At 48.4% G+C, this 24,219-nt stretch overlaps 1 protein-coding gene and 1 pseudogene across 1 annotated transcript; one reads left to right on the forward strand and one right to left on the reverse strand.

The window, feature by feature from the left end:
* Positions 1 to 3,064: 3,064 nt before the first annotated feature.
* Positions 3,065 to 4,339, forward strand: LOC119333869 (annotated as a pseudogene).
* A 733-nt stretch (positions 4,340 to 5,072) lies between these two features.
* On the reverse strand, positions 5,073 to 7,621 carry LOC119330155 (protein DETOXIFICATION 16-like). The gene is made up of 8 exons (XM_037603271.1): positions 7,460 to 7,621; positions 6,810 to 7,354; positions 6,609 to 6,695; positions 6,435 to 6,491; positions 6,038 to 6,276; positions 5,807 to 5,925; positions 5,637 to 5,723; positions 5,073 to 5,533 (listed from the first exon to the last, which is right to left on the reverse strand). Exons 1-8 carry the CDS (start codon positions 7,556 to 7,558, stop codon positions 5,477 to 5,479), a joined length of 1,290 nt encoding a protein of 429 aa, XP_037459168.1. The 5' UTR covers positions 7,559 to 7,621; the 3' UTR covers positions 5,073 to 5,476.
* Between the last annotated feature and the right edge of the window lie 16,598 nt (positions 7,622 to 24,219).

Below are 24,219 nucleotides of genomic sequence, written 5' to 3' on the forward strand. Positions count from 1 at the left end.
GATAGTGAGAGGGGAGGAAAGCCCCGAGTACATTAACGAAACAGTCTTGGTACTTATCCCGAAGGTGAACAGCCCCACTCTCCTTTCACAATTTAGACCAATAAGCTTATGTAACGTTTTGTATAAAATAGCATCGAAGGTTGTGGCCAACAGACTGAAGCAAGTGTTACCAGACATCATATCTCAAGAACAGTCAGCTTTTGTGCCTGGGAGATTGATCACGGATAATATCATATGTGCTTATGAGTGTTTACACTTCATGAAGAGAAAGAAGTCTAAAAATAACAATTTTTGTGCACTAAAGTTGGATATGATGAAGGCTTATGATAGGCTAGAGTGGGACTACTTGAGAGCCATCATGGGCAAGTTGGGTTTTGCACAGATCTGGATTAACACAGTTATGACGATGATCTCTAGTGTCTCTTTTTCAGTTCTCTTCAACGGAGAGAAGCTTGAGAAATTTAAACCTTCCAGAGGGCTACGACAGGGAGATCCCATCTCCCCTTACCTTTTCTTGATAGCAGCAGAGGGCCTTTCGTGCCTCTTGAAATTTAGTTCACGACCGTCATTGTTGGTAGGTATTAAGGTGGCACCCACGGCACCCGCCGTTAACCATCTATTATTTGCAGATGACAGCCTGTTGCTTTTCAAGGCGAGTGTGCAGGGGGCAGAGAGGATATCAAACTTGTTGGAAACTTATTGTCAGGCTTCGGGTCAGAAGGTAAACAATGCAAAATCATCTATATTCTTCAGTAAGGGGTGCTCTCAAACAATCAGAGATGGGGTGAAGAATAAAATCCAGGTGCATAATGAGTCTCTAAATGATCGTTACTTGGGCATGCCAACGGAAGTGGGACACTCGAAGAATGGTACTTTCAAGTATTTGAGGGACAGAGTGTGGGAGAAGGTAAAAGGATGGATGGGAAAATTACTGTCTGCAGTAGGCAAGGAAGTTCTGATAAAATCAGTAGCCCAGGCGATCCCAGTATATTCTACGTCTTGCTTTAGGCTCCTGAGAGGACTGTGTGAGAGTGTCGCATCAATAATCCGACAGTTCTGGTAGGGTTGTAAGGACGGAAGAAGGAAACCAGCTTGGGTATTGTGGGATACAATGACAATGCCAAAATATATGGGAGGCATGGGATTTAGAGATATGGAAATTTTTAACTTGTCCCTTTTGGCAAGGCAAGCTTGGAGGCTATTGAATGATCCGGAGTCGTTGAGTGCTAGAATATTGAATGCTTTATATTTTCCTGATCGATCACTATTGGAGGCAGAATTGGGTTCCCGTCCTTCACAAATTTGGAGAGGCATTCTCGATGGGAGAGATGTAGTAGCGCAAGGTATCATTTGAAGGATAGGAGATGGAGAAAACAAGGACATCTGGGCTCATAACTGGATACCAAGGGAAAGTTACAAAAGGCCCATTACTTCACTAGTTCCGGACCCCCCTCAACGTGTGGCAGAACTAATAGAAACATCGATGGCAGTGTGGAATGAGCAGCTGGTTCGTACGGTGTTCACTCCTTTTGATGCAGAACCAATTCTTCAGATCCCGTTATGCACTAGACGGCTCTCAGATTTTTGGGCTTGGAGCAAGGAACCAAGAGGTCACTTTTCGGTAAGCTCGGTGTACCGTATGCTAGTGCGAACCAAACAAAACAGAGAGGCTTGGCTCAAAGGCAGGGAGGGCACATCAAACTTAGAAGCTGAAGGAGCTGAATGGAAGTCTTTGTGGAAGGTGCAAGTTCCCTCGAAAATCAGGGTTTTCCTGTGGCGTCTGGCAAGAAATTATGTCCCGTCGGCGGCTGTGTTATATAGGCGTAATATGTCTACATCATCATCTTGCAAATTATGTGGAGTACATGACTCATGGAGGCACGCGTTACTGGACTGTCCTATGTCTAGGAGCACCTGGGTGCTTTCAACTGATATCATCTTGGATCAGCTAAGTCTCAATCAACAGGATAGTGCCAAGGAGTGGATATTTGCCATGGAGAAAGCTCTTTCGTCAGATGAGTTCGTAAGATGCGCGACAACGCTATGGGCGTTATGGGGGGCGAGACGGAAGGCGATATATGAAGATATATTCAAGAGCTCGTTTGTCATGGCTTTGTAAACACATATCTGGGAGAGATCCAGGACTCGACTCCGACGAAGATGAATCGAGGGATCGCGACCACCAGAGGCACGGGATGGCTTGCTCCACCGGAGTTCTATATGAAAATTAATGTGGATGCTGCAGTGGGCAGAGGGGGGCGACATGGAGCAGTCGCGGCGATCTGTCGAAGCAATGATGGTTCTTTTTCAGGTGCATCATCGATAGTATTCACAAACCAAGGCGATCCGGCTACCCTCGAAGCAATGGCGATCAGGGAAGGTTTGGCGTTAGCCCAAGATTTGAATGTGCACCGAATACATCTAGCGTCGGATTGCCAAGGCGTGGTGGCTGAGATCAAATCTGGGAGTGGATCGGCTTATGGTGCTATCATAGAGGAAATTAAGTTATCTATTCCTTCTTTTATTTCATGTAACATAGTTCATGAGTTTAGGAGCTCCAATAAGGAGGCTCACAATCTAGCGAAGCATGCATTAAGGTTAGGGCCTGGGCGTCATGTATGGCTGGGCCATCCGGAAGGTCTTTCTTTCGTCCCTGTAAACATTGTGACGGGTTGAATAAAGCTTCGCGAGATTGCCTACGAAAAAGGAAACAATACACAGCACAAATCTTAAAGAAAAATCTAATGGTCACAAAATTGACTGACGCAAAAGTGAAATTTCAGCTGACTGAATTGTAGCTAAAGTGGTCATGCGAGCGGTGATTGTTGGCATTCTGTATTGATTGATCACTTTGTTTGTTTCAACTTCCAACGTGCATCGGTACGCTAGGGATTCTCCCTCTCCACGAGCCGTCGCCGGTTCACATCGCCAGCCCAGTATAAAATCAAAATGTACTCCATCTCTCCCAGCAAAAACCAGCCGTTCTCTCACGAGCTCACGGCGCCGGCATCCCAGTCTTTCCCCTCGATCCACCATCCACCGCGCCCGCTGCCCAGCCTTCGCCATGGCTAGTGCATGCACGAACCTCACTGATGCCACGCGCCTGGTGCAGGTCCTCAAGATCGACGGCTACAGCGCGAGTACGTCCAGTGGCGATTGCATCAAATCCAGATGGATTGTCGATGGTTACGAGTGGGAAATTCAGCTGTATCCTGCAACCTCGCAGTTCGGGATCGCTTATGAGTATAACGAACCTTTGTATCGGAAGTCGACCAAGTCCAAATTTGTCGACGGGAAATCGTCCTGGGACTATTGCTCGGACGCAGCTCCTCTGACGTACGGCGCACTCGCTGACGTGTGGACCCGGACCCACGCGTCAGTGGCCCAACGTCAGGTGGCCGTACGTCAGGGGATCCGGCCTATTGCTCGAGGTGGGTTGCAGTGAAGCTTGCGTTCCTCGGTGAACCCGGAACGAGCAAGAAGAATTACACCGTGAAGGCGACTTTAGGCTGCCGGTTGATAGACCAGAGGGGCGTGGTTGGACCATCCCAAGAAAAGAGCATGTCACATCAATTCTTGAGTCCTCAGGAGTCAGGATTACTCACCTGCACCTGCAGTAGTGCTCATTGAGATGCACGATCTGGCAGAGTCCGGCTACCTCAGGGACAATTTTTGGCTATGGAATGCGCCATCACGGTGCTCAGGCAATTACCAGTACCAACAATCACAGACGAGAAAGTGGTCGCGCCGCCGGCACCCACTAACTTGCACCAGCACCTCCGCGAACTCCTGCGGAGCGGGACGGGCGCTGACGTCACCTTCATCGTGTCCGGCGAGTCCTTCGCTGCGCACAAGCTAATACTTGCCTCAAGGTCACCTGTGTTCATGGCGGAATTCTTTGGAGCAATGAAGGAGAAGCGCTCGCGTCGTGTAGAGGTGCAGGACATGGAGGCGTCAGCATTCAGGGCCATGCTGCACTTCATCTACACGGACAGTGCCCGAGCTTGATCCACGGGTCGAGCAGGTGGCGACAATGGCCCAGCATCTGCTTGCGGGTGCTGACAGGTACGGGTTGGAGAGGCTCAAGCTGATTTGCGAAAGCAAGCTCTCCCGTGGCATCACCGTCGAGACCGCGGCGACGACTCTCGCTCTGGCGGAACAGCACAACTGCTCGCAGCTCAAGGCCAAGTGCATCGAGTTCATTGTCTGCACTACTGCGGTTCTTGATGCGGTGTTGGCGACGGAGGGGTACAAGCACCTGGAGGCCAGCTGCCCTTTGGTGCTGGCAGACCTCCTCAAGTCTGCCCGTGGGAGAAATTTGAAGCGCAGCAAGCGCTAGAGCTCCAAGATTTCAGGATCCCTATGCTTGTCCTGCCTAGCATATGCTCTAGTATGGTGATGTCTGTCAGTCTATCTAAATTTACTAATATGAGTGTGTGATTTGTGACAGTTGCAATGCCTCGTTCCGTTGAAGAAATTAATGAATGATATGTTCCTTTCTATTAAAAACATGTGCTAGTAGTATTAGAAACTTAATTATTCTATCTAATTCCCCTCAAGTGTCCAAGATTTCAACAAAGTTAATGTGTGCAGAGCAAGTTTGCAATGTTAACGTAAGGTGGTTCGTAGTTTTCAGACATGATTCGCTCTGCTGCAGCCTGCAGCCACATATCTCTCTGTTTAATTACCTGGAGTAGTTTTCGTCCGAACAGCTTGTCATCCAATTTTGATAGCTCGAGTTAGAAGTGCTGCCATGGTCTTTGTTTACTCCCTCTGGCCATTAATACAGTAAGATATTTTGATTATTTCAATATGGACTACAGACGGACTGAAATGAGTGTACAAACACACTAAATGTGTCTATATTCGTCCTAATCAGTTTAAGTTACTCTAGAACATGTTATAACAGTGAATGGATGGAGTATCTTGCAGGCCTGGAGGTAACGTCTGAATTGATCTCCGCTTTATTATGCTTTGGAGATCATCCTGCAATGTTACTAGTAAGGTGTCCGTGCTATGCTACGGAGCCGCATAAAACAAGGTTGAATATATGGGACAAGAAACGGAGGGAGTAGCTTGCAACTGATCAAGTTCTTCAAATCAATCATATTCAGTTTCAGTTGCTATGTGTTCCAGACGCCCCCCAAGCTGCTCAGTGGATATGCATCTCAACATGCCACACAACAAACATCATTGGATCAAATTGGGTGGAGATTACAATGGTTTCGCCGCGCATTGCTTACCCACAAACTGTCTCCTATAGCAAGAGCTCAGTTACACGCTTACCGCAAGAATGAATCCAACCAAACATACAACTGCCAAAATGTCTGGATCATGCCTGCCTGCCTGCCTGCTGATCTCATGTTTGAGGATCTGCTCCGTTTTACATCCGAGGACCATACGTCGTCCTTGCTGAAGAAGGCCTCATCAACGCGCAAGTGCTATAGTGTATCCACGTGATCGATGCTTCACGTTGCTACGCTACTGGAAGTAGGTGAGCTGAGCCCAAGACCCTGTCCTGTGCCTTTAGTGCCTGAATCGGATGAACAAGAGAGAACACATTACATTGTCCTGTCTTCAGAGTAAACTGTAAGAATGAAACTGCTCCTAGTGATTGGTAGGTCTGCCATATTTACCTCCTTTTCCCAATCTATGCACCACGCGATAAATGTGAGCAGCACCAGTTTGGTGAAGCTGCCCGAAACGATGCCAAGCCAGAGACCCTAGTCGAAGCACCAGTTTCAGATTTCAGGACATCCATTCAATTCAATGACAGGTAAAATAATTGAGTAGGAGAAGTTCTTACCATTCCGTTTAGGTGGAAGACAAATGCAAGCATCGCAGCCAAGGGAATGCCTAGCAGGTAGAATGCACCGAGATTCACGGCTGCGCCGATGTTCTGCTTGCCACTGCCGGTAAGCACGCCTTTACAGTTGTGAAAAATATGGTGTTAATTGTGTAAATTAGCTCTTGCTGTTATGGATTGCTGATTATATATATTCAGAAGTAGCTGTATAGAACAATGAAGACTATGTACCTGAAAGAGAACTGTGGAGTCCATCTATCAAGTAAGATATTCCGAGAATGGGCAGCATCCTTGAAATGTATGTGACGATTTCCTGCTCATTGCTGTACAGATACCCCCAAACATTCCGCAGCAAGACCATGGTCAGGGCTAACACCAATCCTACAGATAAGGCCATGTACATGACCACTCGCGTCGCTAGCTTTGCTGCTTCTGGGTGGCCAGCGCCAAGTTCGTTTGAGACGCGCGTGCTACGGACGAGACAAAGAGCAAGAATCAGCTGAGTAGATAAACAAGATTATATATTGGACTTATGAAAATTCAAACTGTACCACATATATGATGAGACTTCATAATGTTACTCATTGGATTCAGAATTGGTCTTCTGTGTTGAAGAATTACAACTGACCTGATAGAAGAAGAAAGGCCAAGCGGCACCATGTACAACAGAGCACCTGTGTTAAGGCTGCAAAAGGGAGCAACTAAGTTACGTACAGAGAACAAGCTATATATATATAGGCGTGTTTAATTTTTGAAGCTGAAATCGCAGATGATATGAACATGATCTGAACATTGTGCTTACCATATTGACAGCACTGATGTCTCAAGCTGTGGATTCGGCAGAAGCCCAGAGAGAAGCACAAGGATCTCAAATGACCACCACTCCAAGCTGCACATGCACAAGCAGTAATTATTCCAACGTTTTTGCAAGTGAAAATAATTGGTTTATACCACAGAAGAAAAGGAAATCAAAATTTCTCTTTTTTTTTAGGGATATACCAACCAGATCATCATGGCGGACGGCATGGCGAGCGCGGTGAACTGGCGCAGCTCCCTGAACGCCTCTCTGGAGAAGCCGCTCCATGTGTTCTTGCAGGTGCTCGACAGCCTGACGTACAGAGCCAGTATGACCAGATTGATGCCGTAGGAGACGGCGTTGCTGAGCGCGGCGCCCTTGCTCCCCAGGCCGGCCTTGTACACCAGCAGCCAGCAGACGAGCGGGTGGCAGAGCGCCGTGGTGCCGGAGCTGGCCGTCACGGGCAGCACGATGCTCTGCGACTGCAGGAACCGTATGTGGCACTGCAGCGGCACGTACACGACGAGCGACGGGATCATCCACCGCGCATACTCGCCGGCCACGGCCGATATGGCCGGGTCCTGGCCGAGGGAGACGAGGATCCTGGTGGTGTTGGCCCAGATGAGGACGATGGGGACGCAGGCGAGCGAGAGCACCACCATCGCGCGCTGCTTGTAGACGCCGAGCCGGTGGTACAGCCGCGCCCCGTAGGCCTGGCCGCAGAGCGTGTCCATCGCCGTCGCCATGCCGGTCTGCAGCCCACCAGATTAATCAATCAGCAACCGGCTGTCTCCAAGCCGAGGGCACGGAAGAATTAATAAAATAGATGGGGACTAGGGGGGCGTAATGGCACGTACGAGGAGGCTGTAGCCGGTGACGTTGGCGAGGGAGGTGGCGAGGGAGGCGCCGGCGAGGGGCAGCTCGCCGAGGTGGCCGACGACCATGACGGACACCATGTTGACGACGTTCTGGAGGATGCAGCTGGCGATGATGGGCCCGCCGAGCCGCACCAGCCGCTTCACCTCCGCCGCGGCGAGGCCCTGGCGCGCCCCATCGTCGTCCGCCGCGTCCTTGCCGGGCCGCGCCGCCGCGAGCAGCGGCTCGTGGACGGGCGCGCCGGGCTTGGCGTCCATGGATTAGGAAATTGGGTGGGGGGCGACGGGAGGGAGGGCGGAGGGCCTTTTTATGGGGAGGTTTGATGCGGCGTGACCGTGTGACGCTGGGACAATTTGGATCCACCGCTGGATTTTCTTTGCCACCGCGTCACGAATCTCCTCTTCTTTTCTTTCTTTTTCGAGGGATCCTTTTATGGGAAGGTGTGATATCAGATGTGCAAAGGTTAGGGCGTCCTCCTCAAAAACGTCTGCAATACTACGGAACAAGGTGTGTAGACGTAGTTTATTATATATGCAACACGAACCCTTATTTTTCCGTCTACATGTATCTATTTTTTCGTAAACCGGGCACAAATTGGAGGAGGTTTGCGGGCATCTGGAACGCAGCCATGTACACACCTGACTGCCATGTAAACCCAAAAAATCTCCCGCGTGAAACTTGTCGTTAAAGGTGGAAGGCCTTCGTATGGGAAGGTTTGATGTGATGTGACCGTGTGACGCCGGGTCAATTGGATTCACAGCTGGATTTTCTTGTTTCCGTTGTGTTGCGGCTTTTCTGGCTTTTGGCAAATTTTCATAGATGTTAAAACCCCGATGTTGTTGTCGTTCCCCTAAAGGAAAAAACGCACTGTTGTTTGGTTAGGGCCTGGACCTGCTGAGGTCGTCAAACAATGCCTCGACGATTTTAACCATGATATTCGAGTAATATAAATTATTTTCTAGCAAAAATAATTACCTTTTTCTGTGAAAAGGATCAATCAAATCTATTGTAAAAGTTCAAAAGTTCATCGGAGATACAAAACATCTCAAATATAACAAAAAAAATCAAAATTTAGAGACCACCGAATGATCACTACTGCCATCAGAACAGGCTGCCGACGTGCCGCTATTGCCTCTTCTACCGGAGCTGGCTTGACCTTGTTGATGATAGTCAACAAGGTGTGTAGACGTCATTTATCATCGAACACGAACCCTTATTTGTCCGTGAACGCGTCTGCTTTTTATTCTAAACCTGACACAAATTAGGGGGAGGTTTGTGGGCGTCTGAAACACCGTCATGTACGCATCTTACCGCCATGTTCGCCACGTCAAACCCGAAAGTATCCCCCGCGTGAAACACTTGACGTGGATTCATGTCGTTAAAGGTGGGAGTCCTTTATATGGGAAGGTTTGATGTAATGTGACCATGTCAAGCTGGGTCAATTGGACCCATAGCTGCATTTTCTTGTTTCATTTCTATTGCAGCTTTTCCAGCTTTTGGCGAACTTCCGTTGATGTCAAAAACACAATTGTCGCTTCCCTCAAAGAAAATACGCACTGTCGTTTGGTTGGGGTCTTGGACCTGATGATGTCGTTGAACAATGCCGCGTTGAATGTAACCCTGTATTTGAGTAATACAAATTATTTTCCCATTAAAAGTTACACTTTTTCTTGTGAAAATGATCAAATCTATTATAGAAGTTGGAAGTAAAAAGCATTTTAAACATAGTAAAAATTACATTGAGATTTCGAGAACACCGAACCACTACTTTTGTCAGAACGAGACATCGACGCACCGTTGTCGCCACTCCTCAACCGGAGCGGGCTTGACCTTGACAGCCAGGAAGTTTCCGTGCACTTGCCTTTAAGGACCAGCGCCCTGGAGCCGCAGTCATCGCCGTTGAACCTTTGCATAGATTTGCAGCATGTGACACCAAATCTCCCTACATGACGAGGAACCGTAACCTCATCGCCCCTAAGAGACAGCAGGAATCTATGCTGGAGCTCACTCGAGTTGGATGGGAACCAAGAAGAAGTCTTGCCATTCGTCTGAGCGCCATGCCTGCGAGGACTAAAAAATCATACGCTAAACTACTAACTGGAGCGAAGGCATTAGGATTCGCCTCCCCACTACCGCCGCCGGAGCAGCAGGTAGAGGGATGGTGAATCCACAACCTCGCCAATGAAGTCTGGAGTGTAATTTTTGCCCTAACCGTCTAGGGTTAGAGGAGGAAAACTGAAGGAAATATGCCCTAGAGGCAATAATAAAGTTATTATTTATTTCCTTATATCATGATAAATGTTTATTATTCATGCTATAATTGTATTAACCAGAAACATAATACATGTGTGAATACATAGACAAACTTAGTGTCACTAGTATGCCTCTACTCGGCTAGCTCGTTAATCAAAGATGGTTATGTTTCCTAACCATGAACAAAGTGTTGTTATTTGATTAACAAGGTCACATCATTAGTTGAATGATCTGATTGACATGACCCATTCCATTAGCTTAGCACCCGATCGTTTAGTATGTTGCTATTGCTTTCTTCATGACTTATACATGTTCCTATGACTATGAGATTATGCAACTCCCGTTTGCCGGAGGAACACTTTGTGTGCTACCAAACATCACAATGTAACTGGGTGATTATAAAGGAGCTCTACAGGTGTCTCCAATGGTAGATGTTGGGTTGGCGTATTTCGAGAATAGGATTTGTCACTCCGATTGTCGGAGAGGTATCTCTGGGCCCTCTCGGTAATGCACATCACATAAGCCTTGCAAGCATTGCAACTAATGAGTTAGTTGCGAGATGATGTATTACGGAACGAGTAAAGAGACTTGCCGGTAACGAGATTGAACTAGGTATTGGATACCGACGATCGAATCTCGGGCAAGTAACATACCGATGACAAAGGGAACAACGTATGTTGTTATGCGGTCTGACCGATAAAGATCTTCGTAGAATATGTAGGAGCCAATATGGGCATCCAGGTCCCGCTATTGGTTATTGACCGGAGATGTGTCTCAGTCATGTCTGCATTGTTCTCGAACTGTAGGGTCCGCACGCTTAACGTTACGATGACAGTTATTATGAGTTTATGCATTTTGATGTACCGAAGTTAGTTCGGAGTCCCGGATGTGATCACGGACATGACGAAGAGTCTCGAAATGGTCGATACATAAAGATTGATATATTGGACGGCTTTATTCGGACACGGAAGTGTTCCGGGTGATTTCGGAGAAAACCGGAGAGCCGGGGGGTTACCGGAACCCTACCGGGAGAAGTAATGGGCCATATGGGCCTTAGTGGAGAGAGAGGGGGGCTGCCAGACGTGGGCCGCGCGCCACCTCCTCCCTGGTCCGAATTGGACTAGGGGAGGGGGCGGCGCCCCCCCTTTCCTTCTCCCACTCCAACTCTTTCCCCCTCCTAGTAGGAGTCCTACTCCTACTAGGAGGAGGACTCCTCCTTGGCGCGCCACACCTGGCCGGCCGGCCTCCTCCCTTGCTCCTTTATATACGGGGGCAGGGGGCACCCTAAGACACACAAGTTGATCCACGTGATCGTTCCTTAGCCGTGTGCGGTGCCCCCTGCCACCATATTCCACCTCGATCATATCGTTGTAGTGCTTAGGCAAAGCCCTACGTCGGTAGAACATCATCATCGTCACCACGCCGTTGTGCTGACGAAACTCTTCCCCGAAGCTTTGCTGGACCGGAGCCCGGGGAACGTCATCGAGCTGTACGTGTGCTAAGAACTCGGAGGTGCCGGAGTAACGGTGCTTGGATCTGTCGGATCGGGAAGACGTACGACTACTTCCTCTACGTTGTGTCAACGCTTCCGTAGTCGGTCTGCGTGAGTACGTAGACAACACTCTCCCCTCTCGTTGCTATGCATCACCATGATCTTGCGTGTGCGTAGGATTGTTTTTGAAATTACTGTGTTCCCCAACAAAAACGAGGCGTTATAGACATATGATAATTGGGGTAAAAAAATTACTCCTTGGTCCTCAATAATCCATTCCAATATAAAACACTACATAACTCATATGAAGGTCATTCCCAAATGAATAACCTAGAAAACAACCGCGTATTTTCCGAATGAATCAGTAGAAATAGAACGGACAAGGAACACTTCAAACATCCAGACGACTTGCCATCACTGGCGGCACTGAGGGTATTCATGTGTATTCGTGTGAATACCCATTACTGAGCGCAAAAAATATATTAATACATAGATGCAACGTGCACGGCCCACTGCTCGCTCCCTTCTCTTGCTCGTTGCCTCGTTCGGTCGTTCCCCAATCCTATATGAAGCCATGTCAACCAAAGAATCATAACTTTGAGTATACAAATAAAAGTGGAGTTGACCGTCGCTTTTGTCGTGCTTGGTTTAAAAAATTTCCATGGATTAAGTATAGTGTGACAAAAGATAGTGCTTTCTGCTTTGTTTGCTATCTGTTCAAAGATAAGACAAAATATCCCGGTGGAGATGCATTTGTGAAGAATGGATTTAGGAACTGGAACATGAAATCGAGATTGAAGAAACATGAAGGTGAGGTTAGTATTTGTGACGCCCCAAGACCGGAGCTTCAGATGCCTTTCATGGGTTTCGAGTTTCGTCGTGTATTTTGTTTGGTTCGTTGCATTCATCTTTGCATCATGTGCATTGTCATATTCATGCATGTTACATTGTTGGATGCTCCTTGTATGATCATGCATCATCACCTCCTCCTTCCTTCTTCTTTCTTTCATTTTGGCAAGTGACCTTTTTTCCCCTTCTCCATAAATGTTCTTTCTTTTCCTTTAAACCATACACCTTTCCTTCAACCTCTCTGCTAAATTTCAGATCCTTTGGAGTTGTTTTGGTTAGGTTCAAAAATGCCTCAAGTTTGAATCATATTTAAACTTGTTTTATTTTTCTACCTCTAAAAATGTCCAAACCAATTTTATCAAATAGGGCATGAATTCAGGGTCATGAGGATATTTTTATATTTCTCATACACCTCTCCTTTTCCCCTGTGCTTTTCTCTTTATTTTTATCCTTGAAGAAAATTAAGGAGAAGGAGACAGCAGCTTAGGCCAGCCACAACCCAATTGGGCCTCTCCTTCCGCGTCGGCCCACCTAGGCCAACTACCGTACCGGCCCACCTAACCCTCTAACCCTAGCCGCTCAACATCTCCACCCCTCTCGTTCCCATCCGCCGCCACCCAATCCCGCATGCATCGAGCGAGGGAGAGCCCCGCTCGATCCCCTTCTTCCTCGAGGCTCTCCCCTCCCCCTCCTATCGATCTCTCCCTCCCCATCGTCTTTCTAAGGTAGCCCATTTCTTACCTGTTCGTGAGAGTATAACCGCTAGTCAGTTGGCAGACTTATACATCTCCCGAATCGTGTCTCTCCATGGTGTTCCTTTGGAAATTAACTCGGATCGAGGAAGTCTTTTCACCTCTCGATTTTGGGAAAGTTTCCAAAATGCTATGGGAACCCGCCTTTCCTTTAGCACCGCTTTTCACCCTCAATCAAGTGGTCAAGTAGAATGCGTCAACCAGATTCTAGAAGACATGCTTCGAGCCTCTGTTATCTCATTCGGAATGGAGTGGGAGAAATGCCTTCCATTTGCCGAATTTGCTTACAACAACAGCTATCAATCTAGCTTGGGTAAAGCCCCTTTTGAAGTTCTCTATGGACGACGGTGTCGAACACCCCTTAACTGGTCAGAAACCGGGGAAAGACAATTCTTTGGCCCGGATATGATTCAGGAAGCAGAAGAGCAAGTTCGCATCGTTCGTGAAAAGTTGAAAACAGCCCAATCTCGTCAAAAGAGTCAATATGACCGAAAACATAAGGCTATGACTTTCGAGGTTGACGAGAAGGCTTACCTTCGGGTTACTCCTCTGAAGGGAACCCATCGTTTCGGTATCAAAGGCAAATTGGCTCCCCGTTACATTGGACCTTTTCGTATTCTCGCTAAACGAGGAGAAGTTGCCTACCAGTTGGAACTACCTCCGCATCTCTCCAGAGTCCACGATGTCTTCCATGTTTCTCAACTCAGGCGTTGCTTCTCGGATCCTATCTGTGGAGTGGACCACGAAACGCTTGATCTCCAAGATAATCTGACGTATCGAGAGTACCCCATTCGTATCCTCGATCAGGCCGAGCGTACCACTCGACGTCATAATATCAAGTTTCTCAAAGTTCAATGGTCGCACCATTCTGAGGATGAAGCAACATGGGAAAGGGAGGATCGTCTTCGACTCGAGTATCCCGCCTTCTTTCCGGAGGAACCCAAATCTCGGGACGAGATTCTTTTGAGTGGGGGTGAGTTGTCACACCCTAGCTAGTTCATGCATTAGAGTGTTGCATCATGTTTATTCTTTCATCAGAAACCTAAAATGGGGATGACAGAACCCCCAGCCCCCTCTGAAATCAACTAGGGTTTACTAAAAACTTTTTCAATGAACCTGAAATGCCCTTCTAAAATGCCCATCATTTTTTGTCTTGGTTCAGAACCTCTGCCAAAAGTGATGCACATTTTCCTAGATCATCTTAGGGTCTTTGAATTAAATCATAGATATTTGAATTTGGGCATTTAAAATTATATAAAATATTCAGATGCTCAAATATCTCCAAACTAAAATGTTTCATGTTCGAAATAATCCAACTATGGACCAGGAGTAGTTTGGTGATTTTAGGAGTTGCCTAAGTATTTTTAATAATTCAACAAAGTTGCAGAAGTATTAAAAAAACAGAAAACAGGAGAAATAGCAAAAACTTACCTGGCGCCCAGCACCCGGCCCACCTGCCGGCCCAGCCCAGCGCCGCTCCAGCGAGCTGCTTGCCGGCCAGGCAGGCAGGCAGGTGCCCGACGGCGACCGCAGCGCGCGCCACGCAGCTGGCCGTCGCCCTGCTTCACCTCCTCGCCTCGGGGCTAGATGGATGAACTCCACGCCGCGCCATGAACCTCCAGGACACCTCCATTCTCCCCCAACTCCTCTCTCTCGCGCTCCCCCGCCGTGGCCGACGCCATCGCCGCCACCCCCTCGCCGTAGCCACGCCCTCCGTCAACCCCACGCCGTGCCGCCGTGTCCAGGAGCTCCGCCACCCTCCTCTCCTTCGAGCAAGCCGAGCCCCGAGCGCTCGCAAGGCCCGAGCCCACCGCATCGACCTCGACTGAACCGCCGTCGCCGAAGATCCCCTTCAACGCCGTCGTCGCTCCGGCCCGTCCCCGGCCGCACCAAGTGCTTCGTCGAACTCCCCGTGAGCTTAGCCATCTTCCCCTCCCTTCTTTTCTTGCTTCCGAGCCGTGTAGCGACCTCCCGGAGCTCAACCGCACCCACCGCCGCGGAGCTCGTCGCCGACGTGCTCTCGGTCACCCTCCGGCCACAAACTGGTGTCCATCATGCTCACCGTGTCACGTAGCACCTAACCAGCTACTCCCCGCACCTCACCGACCCCTCTAGCGTAAAGTTCGCCCTCGGCCGAACTCCGGTGGCCGCCAAAGTCGTCGCCGGCGCCAACTCCGGCCACCCCGACCCCAACAGACTCCACCAAGAGCTGCGGCTCCTCCTCAGCTCCACTCCGATGGCCTCCACGTCTCGTTTGGTTGCCGGAACGGCAAAAACCACTTCCGCCGCCGCGTCGGGCTCGCTGGCGGCTAAACGCCGGTGCAGCCGACCCGGTTTTGACCGCGGGTGGGCCCTGGTTGACTCTCCTGAGTCAATGACAGGTGGGGCCCAGCCCTGTTAACTATTTAGGATTAGTTTAAATTAATTTTAGTTTAACTAATCACACTAACACGCGGGACCCACTGTCAGGTTTGACCCGGACCGTGTCCCGTTGACCCGCTGATGTCACACTGACGTCAGGCTGACGCAGTAATTGATTTTCTGAATTTATTCTAATATAGGAAATTCCAGAATATAGTTTAAACTTCAAAAATTCATAACTTTTAATCTGTAGCTCCAAATCAGACAAGTTATATATGAAAAATGATCAGAAAAATCCAATCTATCCATCTGTACTATTTTCATGCATGATTAAACAAGTTAACTTGATGTTTAATGCAGAACAAGGTAAAACACTTTAAAGGGCCATGTATGAGTTTGAAATTTGAATCTTTGGTTCAAATTGGTTCAAACCCTTCTGGTCTTAGTTGCATTAGCCCAACACACTCATATTGCCACATTTCATGCATGCATCATATTGTCGCACATTGTTTGGTGATGGTTGTGTATCGGTGTTCTTTGCGGCAGGTTCTGCCTCCGAGGAGTACCGTGATTACCCTAGCGAAGAACCGTATCAGTGCATCGAACCATCAGGCAAGCAACCAACCATTTGATCATATCGATACAATCCCATGTTCTCGCTCCTGCTCTCTTTTACTGCATTAAGACAACGCGTTTCAAACTGCTGTGTGTTACGGTAGTTGGACCCATTTCCTCTGCATGACCTGTCATTGCCACAGTAACTAGATGAAACCCACTAGCATGTGTAGGAGTTGTTTGAGCCATATGTATGTGTTGTTCCTACCTTGCTATGCCTGCTATGCTTAGAGTCGTGTCAGGTCTGGTTCATCCGGGTGATGGACTAGAGTGAAATGATTATGTCGGTAATAAGAGTGGTGTGGTGAACACGATTTGGTAAAGGTATCGATGAGAGGCCATGTAGGAGTACATGGTGGGTTGTTTCATTGAAGCCGACCTTAAGCACTGAGATCTGTATGTGTGATTTAAGATTCAGCTACTACCATGCATTGGGCCCGAAACCAATGGACCCTCTCGACTTCTTATTCACCCTAGTTCTCTGTCCAGGAGTTGCAAGTAGTTTCTGGTGTTTGTAGCCTACTGGAGGCCGTGGATAGCGCTGACCGTAGGGGTGGGCTGTGATGCGGTAGGTACGTGGCACGGTGTACCAAATACCCGTTAGGTATCTCGGGAACCCTGTTCACATCGTTTGGGGCTGTGAGCGAAACCTCGGCCGGATCTCCTCATGGATGGAACCCGAATAGGCGATAAACCTGGACTAGAGACTTAGGTGATTAGGTAGGTCGTGGCCGACACCCACGTTGGGCTTCCGCTTGAAGGTTGCCGAGTACATGTCGTGTAAACGACGGTAAGTGGTGAGAGCGTGTATGAAGAAGTACACCCCTGCACGGTTATCATGATCTATTCGAATAGCCGTGTCCGCGGTAAAGGACTACTTGGTTGCCTATACAGTTCATAGACAAGTAAATGGAAACTACTAAAAGCCTCAAGATAAGTGTGAGTGCCGAGGATGGCTCTTCCGTAGGAAGACGGAGGTGGACCCTCGGTAGTGTATTGAAGTGGTGAGTAGTGGACTCGTGTGCGCAAAACCATTTCAAGTTGGAGTCTCGTAGGATAGCCTAGCCAAGAGTCAAAGCTGGCTTGCTGCAATAACTCCTCCAACCCTTCTTGATAATGTGCATGTATGTAGGATCTGATGTAAGTCTTGCTGAGTACCTTTGTACTCATGTTGCTATAATTTACATTTTTACAGAAGACACTGCAACCCCTTCTGATGGGTTCTTCGTAGACGTTGACATCAATGAGTAGGCTAAGGCCCAGGTGGTGATCCTGAGCTTGTGAAGGACCACGTAGTATAGCTAGGCTCTCCAAGCCTCTTTTATTTTACTAGTTGTCTGTACTCAGACAAGTTACTCCCGCTGCTGGTTTGTATGACTGTATGACTTGAATGCTGGGTCGTGTGACCCGTACCTATGTGTATGTTATGTATGGCTCTCTGAGCCTTAAATAAAGTACTTGTGTCGTAGAGTCATGTTGTGATGCCTTGTTGTATTTGCACATATCGAGCATATTGTGTGTATGATTGAATGCTTGGTATGTGTGGGATCTGACTATCTAGTTGTTTATCTTTAGTAGCCTCTCTTACCGGGAAATGTCTCCTAGTGTTACCACTGAGCCATGGTAGCTTGCTACTGCTCTGGAACACTTAGGCTGGCCGGCATGTGTCCTTCTTCGTTCCTGTGTCTGTCCCTTCGGGGAAATGTCACGCATTGAGTACCGGAGTCCTGTTAGCCCGCTACAGCCCGGTTTACCGGAGTCCTGCTAGCCCAGTGCTACAACCCGGACCCACTTGCTGATGACCGACACGTTCGAAGCTGGGTCATGGATGCCTGTCCCTGTAAGTCTGTGCCACTTTGGGTATACGACTAGTCATGTCAGCCCGGGCTCCTTATCATATGGATGCTAGCGACACTATCATATACGTGAGCCAAAAGGCGCAAACGGTCCCGGGCAAAGGTAAGGCGACACCCGTGGGGATACCGTGCGTGAGGCCGCAAAGTGATATGAGGTGTTACAAGCTAGATCGATGTGACATCGAGTCGGGGTCCTGACAGCGTTGGTATCAGAGCCGGACTGCCTGTAGGTTCTCCAAGCCAAACTGGTCGATGTTGAGTCTAGAAATTCTCTAGTTATATGTAGGGGAATTGTTTGTGGGTTGGAACGTAAGGCTCTTTTTACTCCTTTATCTTATGACATTCTGATCTGAGTCAGTCTATTCTTCTACCGGGGGTTAAGGAATTAGGATCTTTTCTCTCTATCAGGTTCACGTGTTACTAATCAGTAGTACCTTATAGGTTCGATGGATACAAGCCTAGTTCAGTTCTACTACCACATTATGTTGCTAGGATGGACTCAGAACTTGATATGATGTTGTTGAGTGTGTATGAAATCCTTTGTCAAATGTCTCAAAATCCTTCTTGAGCATTTACAGCTGTTATGCTGCCGAAATTTTGCTAGAAATTCTAATGCCTTTGCATTATGGTTGTGCTTTCAGATGGCCACTCGCGACCTCAATCAAGTGGTTCGCCTGACTCGATGCCTAGATGTACCCGGCCATACCGCCATGTTGGTCAGGGTAATGACTGAGGCTGGATACTGTTGGTATCCTGAGTACACGGTCGAGGAGCAATTTCGAGACTTTAATCAAAGCCAGTATCTCTGCACTGTCAGGATATTTCCATCTTATCCTGGATCCATCGAGCCCCTTCACTGCTCCTATGGACTCGGGTTACTATTGAGATGGCTGTGCAGGACGCCGCCTATTCTATGATGACCATCATGCGAGTCAGGACTGGCCTATTTCGGGACTCTGATTTCCGGTATATGCCAGCATCACTTCCGGGAGCACAAGGGTATCTCCAGGCTATCTATGCTGACCCCACTCAGGAGGATTCACGGACTCGCACCACTGCTGAGATGCTCGAGGATAAGGACCATGAAAATCGGGCCTTGAGGCTAGAGCTTTTCAATACCCGTGCTGACCATTGGGCCACTTTGACTCGGTTTGCACCGGCGGTGCAAGCTGGATATTCGGATATGCGCGATCTCTAACCTGTGAGATCTGCTATGCCAGACGTGATGGGTTGGCGTGATGTAGGAGGCATCACCCCACCTCGTGGTCCCCGCAGGCCACCGTCGGTTGGTCCAAGACCTCATCCTAGCCCCTATGGTCCACAAGCTCCGCGAGATCGTCTGTTCCCGGATGATCACGTTGAGCTTCCCGGCTATGGAGGTGATTTCTACGAGGACTACTACAGATCGGTCTGAGTTAGTGGTAGTATCACTAGTTCATACTAGCTGTGTCGTCTATCGTCCCGCGTGACTCGTGGGATATGACCTAGTTTGTACCGCCTTCCGGAGGTGTAGAAAAATAATGTATAGGAGCTTGGGATGCCTCCGATGAGATGTAATCCTCTTTTCACCGTAATAGTACCTTGTTTGGTCTTGTACTAAACCTTGTATGGTGTGTATGACGATGGAATAAAAGAAGCAGTTTCTGTATCTACCATGTCATACGGATGATCATCTTACATTCCGAGTTATTCCTTACATTCTGTATCCTATGTCGGAATCTTATCATTTTGACTAAATCATTGTCTTGTTTACCTAGGATGGTCAACACGCGCAATAACCCTGCTCCTCAAGAGCAGGCCGAAGGCAGTGAAGTCAGGAATGCAAATCTGCCTCATCCTCCTTCCCTAGCCGAGGTTATGCTGGAAGCCGAGAGAAACAAGCGGGAGACCAACCGTTTGTTGGAGCGTATTGAACAGAACACAACACACCATCAGAGAAATAACTTGGTGTCACTCAGTGATTTCATCAAGTTACATCCACCCACGTTCCACCACTCCGTCGAGCCTCTCGACGCTGATGACTGGCTTCGCAGTATTTCTCACAAACTGCGTTCCGCGCTAGTAGCTGAGGCTGACAAGGTCACCTTTGCTGCATATCATCTTGAAGGCCCCGCCAGTCTATGGTGGGAGAATTATGGAGCTATGCGCCCAGCGGGCCATGTCACTACTTGGGCTGAATTCAGCGAGGCTTTCCGTGAACATCACATTCCGGAGGGTCTCATGGACCGTAAACGTGAGGAATTTTGCAGTTTCACTCAAGGCCGACTCTCTGTGGATGCTTACAGAAGGGAGTTCGGTAACCTCGAACGATATGCAACTGAGGAAGTTTCTACTGATGCCAAGAAGCAAGCAAGGTTCCGTAAGGGACTTAGTCCTGAGCTTCACCGCGACCTCCGTCTGCATGAGTGCACATCTTTTCAGAAGCTTGTTAACAAGGCCATCAGTGCTGAGACTGGTCAGTCTGATTATGACGCAACACGCAAGCATGGCCGTGACGTGGGTTCCTCATCCGGTGCTGGCCCTCAGAAGCGCCGCGTGTGGGTGCCTAACACTGCCCTGCCACCCAGGTTCACACCGAGGCCATCCTTCCAGGCGCCTCGCCCCGTTCAACAGTTCACACCAGCCAAGCCCTATGGTGGTCCAACCAACAGTGCTCCTCCACGTACCAGTTCCGTGACTTGTTTCAAGTGTGGGGAATCAGGCCACTATATGCGCGAGTGCCCCCAAACCAACCCCAACCAATCTGCTAAAGCTGTTGGCCGAGGCAAGCCGACAGGTAAAGTGTTCCACGCCAAGCCGGCCACCGCTACACGTGGCCATGTCAACTGTATCTCTGCCGAAGAAGCTCAAGAGGATCCAACGTCGTTCTCGGTACGCTCCTTGTTAATTGCCACCTGGCATCTGTTCTTTTCGATACAGGAGCATCTCATTCATTTATGTCCGAGAGCTATGCTCGTCTGCATAACACCACATTCTGTGAGATGCCCACCTCTATGGTAATTCAAACTCCGGGATCCAAATGGCAAACCTCTAGGGTAAGTCATGGAAATGAAATCCAAGTCGACAGACTTGTTTTCCTTGCATCTTTGATAGCTCTTAAATCTTCAGATATCAACATCATCTTGGGTATGGACTGGATGTCAGCCCATCATGCCCAAATTGATTGCTTCTCTAGGACTGTTCAACTCACCCATCCTTCGGGGAAGATAGTCAATGTCTTAACCTGAATAGCCAAGCGACAGTTATATTCTCTTAACGCCAGACCTTGAGGATGTTCCGGTAGTCCGTGACTTCCCAGATGTCTTCCCAGAGGAATTGCCAGGTGTTCCACCTGACAGGGATGTGGAGTTCGTAATAGACCTTATTCCAGGAACCGTCCCGATTGCTAGAAGACCCTATAAGATGGCACCACTAGAACTAGCCGAGCTTAAGAAACAACTCGATGAGTCCTTGAAAAAGGGTTTCATCCGACCCAGTTCATCTCCGTGGGCTTGCCCCGTCCTCTTCGTCAAGAAGAAGGATGGTACGGACCGGATGGTTGTAGATTATCGACCTGTCAATTTGGTCACAATCAAGAACAAATATCCGCTCCCCAGGATCAACGACATGTATGATCAGCTCGCTGGATCCTCAGTCTTCTCCAAAATGGATTTGAGGTTGGGCTACCATCAAATCAAAATCAGGAACGGGGACATTCCTAAAACGGCCTTTGTTACTCGTTATGGCCAATACGAGTACACCGTCATGTCCTTCGGTTTAACCAACGCTCCAGCCACCTTTTCTCGGTTAATGAACTCAATCTTCATGGAGTATTTGGATAAATTCGTCGTGGTTTACCTCGACGATATACTCATCTACTCCAAGAACAAGGAAGAACATGCCGAACATCTAAGGTTAGTGTTGAAGAAACTTCGAGAGCATCGTCTTTATGCCAAATTCTCTAAATGTGAATTTTCGTTGTCAGAAGTGACCTATCTGGGTCATGTAATATCTGGTAAAGGTATTGCTGTTAACCCTGAGCGAGTTCAAGCCGTCCTTAATTGGACTCCACCTGAATCGGTCAAGCAAGTTCGGAGTTTTCTGGGCTTAGCGAGCTATTGTCGTCGCTTTGTCGAAAATTTCTCCAAAGTTGCTAAACCTCTAACCGAACTCCTCAAGAAAGATAAAAAGTTCGAATGGACTCCACAATGTGAGCACAGCTTTCAGGAACTGAAAAGACGCCTGACTTCTGCTCCCGTACTGGTACCGCCAGACTTCTCCAAGGACTTTGTTATCTACTGCGTGTCAGGACCCCGACTCAATGCCACATCGATCTAGCATGTAACACCTCATATCACTTTGCGGCCTCACGCACGGTATTCCCACGGGTGTCGCCTTACCTTTGCCCGGGACCGTTTGCGCCTTTTGGCACACGTATATGACAGTGTCGCTAGCATCCATATGATAAGGAGCCCGGGCTGACATGGCTAGTCGTAAACCCAAAGTGGCACAGACTTACAGGGACAGGCATCCATGACCCAGCATCGAACATGTCGGTCATCAGCGAGTGAATCCAGGCTGTAGCACTGGGCTAGCAGGACTCCGGTGAACCGGGCTGTAGCGGGCTAACAGGACTCCGGTATTCATCGCGTGACATTTCCCCGAAGGGACAGACACAGGAACGAAGAAGGACACATGCCGGCCAGCCTAAGTGTTCCGGAGCAGTAGCAAGCTACCATGGCTCGGTGGAAACACTAGGAGACATTTCCCCGTAAGAGAGGCTACTAAAGATAAACAACTAGATGGTCAGATCCCACACATACCAAGCATTTCAATAACATACACACAATATGCTCGATATGTGCAAATACAACATGGCATCACAACAAGACTCTACGACTCAAGTAATTTATTCAATAGGCTCCGAGGAGCGAGATATTACAAACATGGGTCTCATGACCCAACAATCAGAGCATACAAATCAAAGCACAAGCGGAAGCTATCATGTCTGAGTACAGACATCTATAAATGAAAAAGGCTGAGAAGCCTGACTATCGATCAGATCCTGCCGAGGGCACAAGATCGTAGCTGAGGTATCAAGCTAAACGTCGAAGTCCAAGCGGAACTAACAGTGAGACTGAAGTCTCTCTGCAAAAAACATAAAATAGGCAAACGTGAGTACAAATGTACCCAGCAAGACTTACATCAGAACTAACTACATATGCATCATTATCAACAAAGGGGATGGTGGGGTTTAACTGCAGCAAGCCAGCTTTGACTCGGTGGCTATCCTAAACTACGACTGCAATGTAACTCTTTTGAGGTGGCGCACACGAGTCCACATATTCACCATATCAATACACCACTATGGATCCGCTCCCGTCTCCTACGAGAACGCCATCCATAGCACTCACGCTTATCTTGCGTATTTTAGAGTATCCACTTTCACTTGTCTATGAACTGATATAAGCAACCCAGAAGTCCTTTATCGCGGACACGGCTATTCGAATAGATGATGTTAACCCTGCAGGGGTGTACTTCTTCATACATGTTTCCACCACTTAGCGTCTGCACACGACATGTGCTCGGCAGACTTCAAGCGAAAGCCGACGTGGGTGTAGACCACGACCTACCTAAACACTCAAGGCTCTAGTCCAGGTTTATCGCCTATTCGAGTTCCATCCATGAGGAGATCCGGCCGGAGTTTCGCTCACAGCCCCAAACGATGTGAACAGGGTTCCCGAGACACCAAACGGGCGCCCGGTACACCGTGCCACGTGCCTACCGCATCACAGCCCACCCCTCCGGTCAGCGCTGCCCACGGCCTCCAGCATACTACAAACACCAGAAACTACTTGCAACTCCTGGACAGAGGACAAGGGTGGATAAGAAGTCGAGCGGGGTCATATTTCAGGGCCCAATGTATGGTAGTAGCTGAATCATGGATCACAAACACAGAACTCAGTTCCTACGGACGGCTTCAATGAGACAACCCACCATGTACTCCTACATGGCCTCTCACCGCTACCTTTACCAAGTCGTGTTCACCACTTAGCTCACACACAGTAGGACATGTTCACACACCTCTGATTCATCCCTGATGAATCAGACCTGACTCAACTCTAAGCAGTAGCAGGCATGACAAACAAGCAAGAATGAGTAGGCACAACAGGGCTCAAACAACTCCTACTCATGCTAGTGGGTTTCATCTATTTACTGTGGCAATGACAGGTCATGCAGAGGATAAAGGGGTTCAACTACCGCAGCAAGTAACAGATGAATCGGTGTTGTCCTAATGCATTAAAAGAGAGCAGGAGCGAGAGAGTAGGATTGTATCGGAATGAACAAGGGGGTTTTGCTTGCCTGGCACTTCTGAAGATAACATTGAGTCTTCATCAGTGTCAACGATCACATCATCGGTATCACGTCTATCGAGAGGGGACAAATACCGGCAACATAGAAGGGAACACAATCAATGCAATGTACAATATGATGCATGATCATGACATGGCAAAATGAATGTGTTTTGGGCTAATGCAACTAGCAACAGATTAAATGAAGTTGGTTTGAATACAAGATTCAAA

Source organism: Triticum dicoccoides, chromosome 7A (genome assembly GCF_002162155.2).
Source record: "Triticum dicoccoides isolate Atlit2015 ecotype Zavitan chromosome 7A, WEW_v2.0, whole genome shotgun sequence".
Classification (NCBI taxonomy): Eukaryota; Viridiplantae; Streptophyta; class Magnoliopsida; order Poales; family Poaceae; genus Triticum; species Triticum dicoccoides.